The 12,601-nt window shown below is 36.2% G+C and overlaps 1 protein-coding gene across 6 annotated transcripts in view; it reads left to right on the top strand.

Annotated features, from left to right (window-relative positions):
- The window catches only part of CCDC88A (coiled-coil and HOOK domain protein 88A), a 75,230-nt gene that overhangs the window by 11,494 nt on the left and 51,135 nt on the right, over positions 1 to 12,601 (top strand). For all 6 annotated transcript variants that reach the window (XM_009959439.2, XM_086460785.1, XM_086460784.1 and 3 more), the window contains exons 3-4: positions 7,018 to 7,126; positions 11,367 to 11,436. In XM_009959439.2, the coding sequence (XP_009957741.1) occupies positions 7,018 to 7,126; positions 11,367 to 11,436 (179 nt within the window). The remainder of the gene's footprint in view (positions 1 to 7,017; positions 7,127 to 11,366; positions 11,437 to 12,601) is intronic.

The following is a 12,601-nucleotide window of genomic DNA, read 5'->3' as shown; positions in this document are numbered from 1 at the left end:
ACTGATAGGTGCAGGAGAGTTTGAAATAGGCCATCTTGTACCAAGGTTTCTAGAACATTCGTGACCACAAGGTTCAGACACTGGCAATATTGTGCTTCAGAGTCCGCCCTATTCTTTGATACTGTAATTCCTGCACACCGACCCTTTGGCTGTGATTGATGATTTTAAAACTGATCAAACAATACACTAGTAAGGCCAGTGCTACTTTTGTGCCATATGCAGAGGTGCTTCTGATAACTTCATTACCTCAATGTACTGGTCTGTCTGGTATTGCTTCAAATGTTTAAAGAAAATTGGACTGTATCATTTACTCTCCAGTGAAGGCCCTGATTTTATTCTAACTTTCACAGTAAAAGGGCACTGCTGTATTAAATTTCTTTGTAAAACACATTTTGTGTGTGTTTATTATTTTCTTGCTGATAGTAAATAGTGTAAGTCCTGCTTTATTATTTGAAATCTATCCAAAAATGCTGGTATCAATAATTATTGAAATATTTGCAGAGAGCAAGAGTGAGCCTCAGTATTCCAGTTAAAGGGACTTTGCGAAAAATACAACTTTGTTAGACAAGTAACATTTATGTGTAGAAGTGAATCCTGTGCTACTCTGAGCTAAAACACAGAGTAACAGTCAATATTTATTACTCTTTGAGACATACACTTGTCTAGAATTTTTTCCAAAGTGCTTGTTTCAACACTTTACTGTACTTAACAAATACATTCAAACAATGATATATTTAAAATTAGGGTGCGTTATAATGTGAGACTTAATCATTAAGTACCATCAAGGAACAGATGGCAAGAGAGGACACAACTGGTTTGCAGTCTGTGTAGATTTAAGCATGAAGCCATTAAGCTATCACATTCCCATTTCTGATAGATTTTGGTCAATGAAAAATTAAAGAGACATAATCCCTGATTATATGAGGTCTCAATCTGTAATTCATGACACTGGTAGTATTTCCAAATCACTGAAGTTCTCTGTAATCAGTAGTTTTACACTAATGCATTATTGGGATAGATGCTCTTGTCTGTTTTTATTGCTATTGAAATTAATGTATCTTGTCATAAGTAGGTTGCTCTTAAATGTAAAATTGCTTAAGGGTATCTTTTACTGCTCTGCTTCCTATTGACTTCTAGACAGATTTGCCCTATTTTGCTGGGCTATTTGCCACTGAAGCAGTTCAGTATCTCCACCTAATAAAAGGAGCAATTCAGAGTTCAGAGCATGTATTGCCTTAAAAATGTTTATAATGTAACTAGCACAGTAGCCACTAGAATCTTATGTTTTTAAAAATCTGTTTTCTAAAGCTGTCTTTTACAAAGATCTATTTTAGAACCGATTTATTTTCAAAATTATTTAATTTGCAACTTGTATTCCCAACAGGATGTACTAGTTTATTTCAGTGATATTGGACCAAATGTATTACAATAAGCAGAAATGTTTAATATTAACAAAAATGTAATTATTATAAAAATTTTCTTGGTCATAAAAATTAAACAATTCAACCTATGGCTACAAGTAATTTATTAAAATGTATTAGTTGCCAAAAAATGTAAGCTAATTTAAAGATGCACACTCTTGAAAGCAATACAGAGTTTGGCGATTTATGTTTAGAATTTTACCTTTCCGTATGAAAAATACTTGCACATTGTATTTCATTAGTTTTTCACATTAGTTATTTCAAATGCTTGATAAGAAAATCAGTATGTCTATTCTTGGCTCGGACCAGTCTGAGAAAATACAATCATACAAACAACATATAACAGAAAATGTGTAGCTAACATCACGCTGTGTTTCCTCTTTGAGAGGAATCAGTTAAGATATCAAGTAGATGGACTATATTGATTAAATAAAGGTTATTTAAAGCGGTGTTTTGTGGATGCAGGAGACTATTGAGCTTTAAAGTTGGAGGCTTTGAGAGAATGAGGCCTGGTTATCAGTATTGAGGATGAAGGTGGGTTTATTTTTTTAAATCATGAATCTCCTGCTGAAGGACCTAAACACAACCCTTTTGGTAACAGTGCACGGTGCGAGAAGTGATGTCAGGCCTGTTCTTGGCTGTTCAGTACAAAAACTGGCAGTTCAAACATAATCTGAAAGCTAGAAATCAGCGACTGAAGATTAGGGAACACATAAATACAAACACTGAAGGATTCTAGTACCAAGTGGCCTCTGTTTTAAATATTTATGTTTCAACATGTGGATCATTTTAGTAGGTACCCTATTAATATTCTGTGTTTATTAAGTGTAATAATTTAATGACATAATGTGGTTAGAAAATTTAAATTACTGTAGTACAGAGGTAAAATCCCATTTGTACTAGCGGGTATTGAGGGCAGGCTTTCACTCTGGGAACAGAGTTAGAGACAGGTTTTTTCCAAGTAAAAGTCAACCTAGTCATTGCTAACATGTATTGATTGAGAGTGTCAAAGAGCACTTACGTCCTGTGTTTGAAGAATAATGAGCCAATACGACAATCTTTACAAAAAAGTGGCAAAATCAAAGAAATAGAACTTCCTACTAGCGATGGTGAGTTACTGAGGCTACATGTTTAACTGCATTAAAAATGATTGGTAGAGATTAGTAGTGCTAGTACTGATATTTAAGTAACTTTTTATTGATCCTCAAGAGCAAGGGGTTAAACTTCTTGTGACCGTAATGTATTTTAAAGTTCTGCACACCAGGTTGTCCTGAGGCTGACATTCTGATTTTAATTGTTGATAGTCTGCACTAGCAGAGGATCATTTAACCGGACTGTGAGTTTTTTCAAGTGGTAAAGGTACAGTTCCAGAGCACATCTGTGGCTCAAGTTTTCCCGGCAAAATTCACAATCTTAGTAAACTGTTTCCTGCAATTCATGCCAAAACCAAATAAAATAAAAAAAAGTTGAATGCTTTCTGGTTTAAGATACAAGAGTGAATAATTTTGATCCCAAACAGTGTAACTTTTATCAAAAAGAAGCCTAGAATTTTGATAAAGTGTAGGGAATGTGTGTCAGCCATTGAGTTGGTCTTGCTAGATGAAGATATGAAAAAAAAAACCAAAAAAACCCCACCAAACCAAAACAACAAATCAAACATAGATATAGAGGAATAGGGGATACATTGGGTGAATTGGTGGAAATAAAGGAATATTACTTTACTTTCAACAGTAGTTGAAAGATTAAAAAAAATCTTTGATAATGTATCAGCAGTAACTTTGACACAAGAATAATACCACAGAACTTCTGATTATCTTTGTTAATGCATAATTTGGTAGAGTTGATCCATACGCTGTTGGATGTCTAAGGATTAAGATGGAGACGATGAAACATAAGAATGATTTGCTGTTGTACCGTTGCCAAGTGTCTGCTAAAGTGTTTAGAAAGTGCTCGGATTCCATTAGTACCTGTTAGTGCTTCATTTGAGATGCAAATTATTTATCTTTGTACTGTGAGGAGAAATGCTGGTATTCAGGAGCAAAGTCCAGGTACAAGTATAATGAAAGTATAGTGCAAGTATAATGACACCCTACAGTTCCTGATCTTGCCCAGATGTTATGACTTCTGACTTCAAAAATTTATTTTCATATCATCAGATAAAACAAAAACCTCATGTGGTATATCTTCTTTGGTGTATGCCAGTCTCAGTAGTGAAATACTGTCATGCAAAACATGAAGGTGGCAGTGGTGACAAAGGTGTGGAACTAAGAATTTGGGTTCTAAGAAATCTTAGGCTCTAATTGCCTGTTTTTTTTCCTCCTCCACATAGATATCTTTGGCACTGGTTGTTTCTGCTGTTGTTCAGGAATTTGTTTCTGTGTTCGTTTCCGGTTTGTAGTATTGGGATAGTAACAACTTGTCTTAAAAGTGTGTAAAGATTTATGTTTACATACCATTATGAAGACATAGTGCTATGCAAATGTTGACATTTTTGTTCTTACAAGATCTGTCTAAGTTTTCTAGTACAGCTTGTGAAATGAGAAAGCGTAAAGCCTGAGCTTTTATGACATTTGTGTTTTGAATTCTTGTGGTTGCACACTAATTTTTGTTGATACGAAAATAAGAGCTATTACAATATCCAGGAAACTCCAGCACCCTCTGTTCTGAGTGCTTTAAAGGGAGACTCATCTAGAATGTATGGCTGTAGAAATGCTGCTGAAGATGATGAAAAGCCTGGAGATAATCCGATAGTCATTAAGATTAAAGATGAAGATTAAGGGCCCAAATCGGCCTTTTGGAGATATGAATGTAGAAATACGAGACTTCAGCTGATCTCTGTATGCCATCAGGTCATCAGGATTTATCCTGGATTTTCTCGTCTGATTTTAACAAATTTGAATGAATTCAGTTTGGAAAGGAGTTCAGTTCTGCACATCTGCAGAGCAGCATAATTTTTAGCCCATTTAGTGTCTTTTGTAGCCACAGGTTGGCTGAATTAATAAATCCAAGGTGACATCTTAGTCACATAGTTTTGGCTAATATATTCTAAAATGTACTTTAATTGTTTATAGTATTTTTAGGAACGTGGTGATGAGCATTTATAAAGAGGCAATTACCCATGTAAGAATCCGTGTCCTAATTTTCCTAGATTTGTATTCATATAAACCATAAAAAGATGCTATGCTTACTGCTTTTCTTTTGAAAATGACTGTGTGTTGGAGGTGCATTTCATACATGATCTGACTTCCTTTCCCAGCCCTGTTTTTTCTGTGTTATTTCTATTCATGCTTACAAGCCAGGAAATTCTGATAGCGATAAACCAAAGAAAAGACATAAATGTATCTCTTAAAAATTCTAACATGCTAAAATCAAAGAAAGCTGTAACGGACAAATAAAAGTTTGTTTAGGTAATTTAAATGAAAAATATGTAAATTTTTTCTATAGTGACACTCGTACAAAGAGCATGTGAAGCTACAAATCAAAGTGATAAATTGCATCAAAATAAATCATAATACTATGTTAGTGGGGTAGAGGGAACAGCTCATATTGCGGTGTTGGTTTTTTACACTTACACGTTACAATTTGAATTGAGTATCTATAGAAATGTCAATCACATGTGTATCGATGATCTTGTAGTCTACTTCTGTATAGCTTCTTTAGATAAAATATTTCTGTTCTATATGATGCATATTCTTTTTCTGGTGTCCTCTCCACAGCCTTCAGTTTTTGTGCATCTGTAGCATATGGCTTTCGGGTTGCAGGTCCTAAGTGTCCTGCCAAGCCAACTCCTGCTGACCTGTAAGCTGCTCTGCTCAGTCTCCTCCTAAGGAACTGGACAGGAATTCAGTGTGTGGTGGATGTGCTTTTCAGTAGGCAGTTCCCACTCTCCAGGGGCAGAGAGGATACCGTATGCGCCAGTAACTGAGGGAAGGCCTGTGATGAGCCTTTGCTGCTTAGAACCCAGGTGGGTTCACCTGTGGAAAAAGTACAAATGCAGACCTTCCCTGAAGTGTGACTCTCTAGTAACTGAAGCATCATCTGTACCATGCATGGAATAACTACCTCCCTTTTTGTCAACACTTCAACAAAAAAATCAAGTTAGGATTTTTTTTTTTGACAATGGCATTTCTTTTCCCTTGGTATTTGGTTGCATTCATGGACAATATTCAAGTCATTTTTGTATTACAGCAAGTTACTCGTCTTTCTGCATTTGATTCTGGAGTATAATCCTTTGCGTTTACGTGTTGTTACTGAATTCTGTTATATGGCTGTCACACCAGTTTTGCAGTTTATCAGGACTGTTCTCAGTTGCCATGGTGTTCTTTAAAGTTTTTTGGGTGTTGGTTTTGGTTTGGTGGTGGTTTTTTTTATTTCTCCCAATTTTTGCCAATGGCAGTTCTGGTAAGTGTGTTCTGTATTCTGTTGTCTAAATCATTAAGGACAATGTTGAATAAAACCAGACCCAGGAGACACACACCTTTGCAGGGACCTCCAGTGAGAAGTTTGTAGTTCTTGTTTGAGTGCAGTATTCCAGCCAGCTGCTCGTTTATCTGACAATAATATCATTAAACAATACAATAATATCATTAAATATCAAAAGTTGCATTGTGCAGCTGTAGCAAGTATCTTCATAAAAGTTAAGAAACTTCACATTGGCCATCCCTTATGAATTCTCTAAGCCTTTTACAGGGTGTCATGGGGGAGTTGCATTGATTCTTCATTGTTTTCACTGAAAAATCACAATGAATGGTTGTCATGCTGTCTTGTGTATGGTTAATAACTTGGTATGTTATGAGGTATTGAAAAAGAGTGACTCATCTGGATTTCCTGAGATCTCCTTTCTACTTTGTGAAGGAAAAAGGGATTGATTTCCTCTCTGAAGTCAAGATAAACCAGAGAAAAATGTGGTAGTATTTGAGAATACATGACAAAAACTCCAATTAATAATCCCTTTGTTGACAGATTTCAGTCATCTGTAAATAAATTTAAAATAATTTAGTGTGTGTCAGCGTGATGTATGTCATACTCCTCATTGTTCTAAAAGTTAAAACTTACATTCTGGTTTTGTGCCTCATGATAGTAAAATAACATTGTATAGTTTTTCAGTATGTAGAGATTCATTAATGTAGCCAGACTGAATTCTGTTATTCTAATTGCCTGCATCAGTGAGAATGATTCCTGATGTCTGCAGTGTGTGCTGGAATATTTACATTATAGCTGTGTTCTGCTTTCTGTCATCTTTCCATCAGGGCCATCCTGCTTGTGGAAAAGTGCAGAGCCACAAAAACTTTCTTCTTATATTCATTCTCCAGTAATTGTGATGGGTGCTCCCAATTACATACTGCATTAATAGCCAAAAAGGGTGCTAATCTGACTAGCTGCATCAGACACAGATGTTTCAAGTTATTTCTTTCTGCCTTTGGCAGTCACTTCCACAACTACTTATTTACTGGTGGAGGGAAAAAAAAGACATGGTAACCAAGACAAGAAGTTATTATGCTGACACATTAACTGTATCATTTGTTTTATATGGAGAGCTTTAAAGGTAATGTTCAGCATGTTTAATTTATTCTTTTTTCTTTTTTTTTTTTTGCAGTAATCCAAAGTCTGCTAATCAGAGGATAAACAAAAAAGTTAACAATGATGCATCGTTAAGGATTCAAAATTTGTCTATTTTGGTGAAACAAATAAAAACTTACTATCAGGTCAGTTATTGTTTCTTGTATTAAGTTTTGCCTAGAATTGTTTCTAAGTATTCTTTTATAGTTATGCCTTTAAGGGTAACAAAAATAAGATTAATACTTTGAGGTACTTGTATGGATAGTTCCTTGTAAATCTGGTTAAATTTTTTGTCATGCTTAATTTACAGCTATAATAGCAGTCTGGAAACACTTGTATGTGAATGATGGTCTGTTTATAGATTAGATATTCTGCATGTTTGATTACTCATCTAGTACATTAAGCAGTATTGATCAGTATTTTCTGAATTGAAGCAAGTTTTGTGCCTATGAGAGAGATTATTACATGTGCACTTAGTGTTATCAATGGAATCTTTGTAAGAAAAATATGTGATGAAATTTATTTGTTTTATACTTAATTTGATTTTTCATCAGGAAAAAAGATCAGTGAGGTGGTAACAATCAAATGGGACTTCATAGTAAATGCAGTGATGATCTAATTTAGAGCTGTAAAATAGACATTGAATTTTTGTGTTTTGTGTGACAGGTAAGATAGCCATTGAATTTTTGTGTGTTTTGTGTGATAGATAAAAGCTGGTACTATGCCTTCTAGATGCAGAGCCTGGATAGAGTGGTGTACACATGGACACTATAGCAGGACACTGCTGATACCACCAGTGTCCCTTACAGTGTGTCTTTTAGTGCTCTTCCCCACTTCCTGCTCCTTTCTGTCAGGAGAGTCCAGATCTGGGAGCGAATCTTTGGTCTCCCTCTCACAGTGCATCATGGCAGAGCCTGTACTCATGTGTGCTTTTCCTCATGTGTACACACAGAGTATGTGTTTTAAAAAACTCCAGAGTACAGTGAAAATTCCTGGCTGTCACTGCAGTGATCAACCACTGCACATCTTTCTAGCTAGCACTTCACGCGTATGCATATTTCACATCGTTCTTTTCTTGGCAGCTACTAGGTGTGGATATAAGTGCTGCCTGCTAAGAGCCATATGCTTTTCCATTTCCTGATGGTAGTTGTTTTTGACCAGGCATTAGTTTTTCACAACTGGTGCAGCAGAAGGCACAAACACTGACAGGATTGATCTTTATTTAAATACAAAGCATTCCGCGTGCTGCTTTGGCCTTACAGTATCAGCCAGTCCGAGTGCAGCAGTAATAGGCAGAATTGCTTGCATTCAGGTAGCTTACCTTTGAATGATTCAGGATTGTGAATGTTGCTCCAAACCTTTGTGTTAGAAAGAATTTATTATAGCTAAACGTTAAAATCAGTCAGCATGCCTTTAATGGTTCAAATTTGTCCTGTGTAAGCTGTATAGAACTGCATATGCTTTTTCCTCCTTTCCGTCCCTAGTCTCAGGCTTCTAGTCTTGTGAGATGCCAGCCTCTTCAGGTAGTGCAAGTGAGGGAACTTGTAAACATTGCAGCTCTAGCATTTTAGTAGGAGTAAAGCTCTTTAGTAGCCAAACTGGAATGCTTGTTCAAATTTAAAATTGCTTTTTGCATTTGTTGGTGTTGGCTCAGATAGGCCCACATGCATGCAGGGAGCTTTACGCGCTATGGTAGTTTATTGGGTTTGGAGAGAAGTGTTAAAAGATGGACCGTGTCTTTGTTTCCTCTTGAACTTAGTCCAGCCTGGCAGCTGGTGTTTTCCCACAGCCCATGCGTGGGTTAGCAAGGCAGCATAGCAAACTCTGTTGCAAGAAGGGGTCAGTTTAGTTCCTGTCACCTGTAAAATTACCCAAGGCAGAAAAGCTAGTGCTTGACGGATGCCTCAGAATCAATCAGAGAGGCCTCTGGTAGCCTGGGGTACGCCTTGGCAGAGGCCTGAGCCCTCATACCTGAGCGCTTCAGGCAACTGTCCATACAGGCATCGTGCTTGGTATATGTTCTGAGTGGGGCGCTTGGGAACATGGAAAATAATCACTGCATTGAGGTACAAGATTAATTAATGTCTGGAATATTAAGTAGGAATAAGATATAATGGATATCGGGATTTTTAATTTTTAGCAGTATGTTATCCTGATTCTTAAAACTTTTTGTTTATTTCTGTCCACGCTAGTTTATTCCGTGTGTTTTTATAATGTCTGTGGAAAATGTCTCTCAATTTAGCAAATAATTGTGTTGGTGTTGTTTGTGTACTTGTCAAAAAACCTGCACTGATTGACTATAACATTCAAACTTAAAATGTTATGTTAGGTTGTACAAGTTTTTTGGTTCCTATGTCATCCTTGTTCTTCTCTGTAATTACAAGTGCATTTTCTCTTTCCCACGAAGCTGCTTTACTTCCTTACGGCATCACCAAACTCTTAGTAGATCCCGAACCAGTCTTTTGAGCCTATACATTTCCTGGCAGCCATAAGAGCGTGGAATTGTTCTCAGCAGCTGATTTAGGAGAACTGATCCCTTTATAAATTTTGGTGGGCTTGGAAGGTTTAATACAGTGAGCTTCCATGACTCCCATGGGTGCTCTTTCAGTCTTATTTGACAGATGATGTGCGAGCCTTTAATAAAATAAACACTAATGAACTCTAAAAATTTGTACAAGCAAAGCAGAATTTTGTAAATAGATTTAATTTATTTTTGCAGGTTAAACAACAGTTAAAAGAAATACGTGAAGCTTGGGACACACAAGTTCCAATTTCAGGTTTTTAATAGAAGCAATCATTTCAAAAGTAGTTACAAATTGAGAGCAGTTGCACCGAGCTTACTGATGAAGTTAACACCATGTGACAGAAAAAGTGGTAGACATCTTTGAAGCAAGGTAGAGGTGTTGTAAGAAAAGAGGTGATAATGTCTTCAGCCTGTAGAGGATGCATTTATTGGTTCCCCCTGCTTGTACTTTGCTTCACAGTAAGAGAAGCTTTGTAATAGCATCATGGAATTATTTGAGCTATTACAAAAAACTCAACAAAAAAGCCACCAAGCTCCCACTTTTTAAAGTATGTGATTTTCTTTTGTAGTAGCTATAAATACTCCTTGGATTCCTTATATTTTATCTGTTCTTTATTAATATAAAACTTCCTGTGGTGCTAATAGCTGCTAATAGCTGCTTTTTATTATTATTTGAAAATTCCCTATATCAATATCTCAGAAGTACAAGAGTCATGGTTGGTTGAAATTAATGATATTTGAGTAGGTCAAAGCTATTTTCTCCCTTCTTATAATTTGTCTTAAGCATGTGCAATGAAAGTATGTATTTTTCAGCATAATGTTAATCAATTTGGGTATAATTTTTAATGTCCTATATTAACTGGTGAGAACTTTCAAGTATAGCTATAGCTAATAATTTGTACAGCTGTTTTCAAGAAATATTGTCATTTTTCAAATTTGACATAAAATGAGTTGACTTTTCTTATGTTAGGTTTTTAGGTTACAATACAACACATAATATGTGCCTTTTGGATATCAAGCAGTGATGGTTCTGGAATATGTTGCTTTTGAGTATGAATATTTTATGTATTTATGAATCTGTCACTGTGGAAAAACAAAAAGCATGACTCCAGAGCTGCTGATGGGATGGCATCTGCTGTGAATAAACATCTGGGAACAGGAGGAAGACTATTCTGCTTCAGAAGAATTAGGCTCTGTCTAGACTGGGGATTTGACCTGATTACAGCCATTACTGGCTGACAGAAACTATCCATTGATAGAATCTGTAGATAGGCAAAGCTGCTGCTTGAGTGTGTGGGACTTACCAAACTAAAACTCCTCCTGATCATGCAAATAGGGTTTTGTACCTTTATATTCAGGATTGTCCCAGCATAACTCCAGGGAAAAAAATGGTAACTTTGACATCCACGTTTTTGGCGAGGACCCTGAGGCTATGGACATGAAATAGACGAAATTGGTCTTTTGTGGTATAAATGCAACTTAGAGCCAACAAAATAAACATCTATCGGTAAGCTAGTCAGAGAAGCATGACCACTAATAATTTAAAGGAGTTTTGTTACATTCTGAGACACAGGATCTAGTTGGCTTAACACCCATAAGCCAGCTCATTGCCATGAGAGGATTTTACTACGTTGAGATGATCTTGCAAACAAATAAAACAAGGCTTCTGTAGAAGTGATTCATACTTGTTGAGTTGTTTTTTTTTTTAGAGTCCAAATAATTAAGTATTGAACATGCATGTATTAAGACCTGAAAAATTTTAAACTACTTAATGCTAATTTCTCTTTAATGGTGGGTAATATTTGATGTTTGCTGTTGTTCAATACATATAATTCAAATAATATTTCAATTAACTTTTATAGGAGAATTTGCAGCAATTGATCATGATGTCTTTGCCAAATGTACTAATAATTGGCAAAAATCCTTTTTCTGGTAAGTTTATTTTTAAGATGAACATTTATATTGGTGTAGTAATTTGTATTATTTCACTGGAAATAAAATTCATATAGGATTGAGCCTTTCAACAGAAGATAGTGTAAATACTTTTAGCAAATAAGTGGTTTAATAACGATGAGTAACACTTTCTTTGTTCGCACCAAAGGTCCACACTTTGCAAAAAACAAGTTCTGTCCAAACCTCAGCACTGGCTGTCAGTAGGATTTATACTGAAGCGAAATGTATTTCACAGCAACCAGTGAGCCACTGATACAACAAAGTATAAGTTTCATGTATTCTCAGCTACTACGCTTTCAACTTTATTTACCTGAGCCGCCCCTGAGAAAATTGGCAGTTCAATGCATCTGACTTGATCCACCTCCTAATCCCTGTTTTTCCTTCCCCAAAACTCTCCTACTTCTCTTGCATCTTTACCTGAAAAATATTGCAATTACCTTTTTGCTTTCTCCCCTGAACTGACACTGTCTTCTCCATGCTCCCACCTTCTCTGCTTCCAGCTCTGAGAGTTGCAATTTTCAGACCAAGAAAATTAGCCTGTATGGACCCAGCTGACTATCCACAGCCACTTGGGAATCTCTGCACCATGCTCTCAATTCCAGAAGCACGGAGCAGACACACCTGGCCTGCATGGAGCCACTATGGATTGGGCAGAATTTATTTACTTGGGTCTAATGTGTCCCAGGTGTTCTACTTCAGATGTTCTAGCACCTCAGCAGAGAGGTTAGGAACTACTCTAACAGGCTGTGTAGCTTCCCCTGGCTTTTTTTATTTATTTAAGATGTCTTATATGCCATGCTTCTGTGTATGTGAGACAAGATTTTTCTCATGAGCAAGAAGAACCATCTGTGTTACCTCACTTTTCAATTGCAGGGTTCATAATGTTGATATTTTCCATATCCCATCTGCATATATCCCATTTATGTAGGTATCTTGATTTAATTTTTTTTATTTTCACTTTTGCTTTTGAATATTGCTGCTTTTGCTTCTGAGGTCACAGCCTTTTAAGTTTTTATACGTGTAGATGCTGTAATCGGTCATATGCACCAAGAAGTGTGAATGTGGTCTCTTCTGAAAGAATAGAATGCATCGTGCTTTTGTATTTTGATTCCAGATTTTCTGAAGGTTTTCAAAAGACTCCGTA

Source organism: Leptosomus discolor, chromosome 2, assembly GCF_034619465.1.
Source record: "Leptosomus discolor isolate bLepDis1 chromosome 2, bLepDis1.hap2, whole genome shotgun sequence".
Classification (NCBI taxonomy): Eukaryota; Metazoa; Chordata; class Aves; order Leptosomiformes; family Leptosomidae; genus Leptosomus; species Leptosomus discolor.
This window is presented reverse-complemented; position numbering and strand designations above follow the sequence as displayed.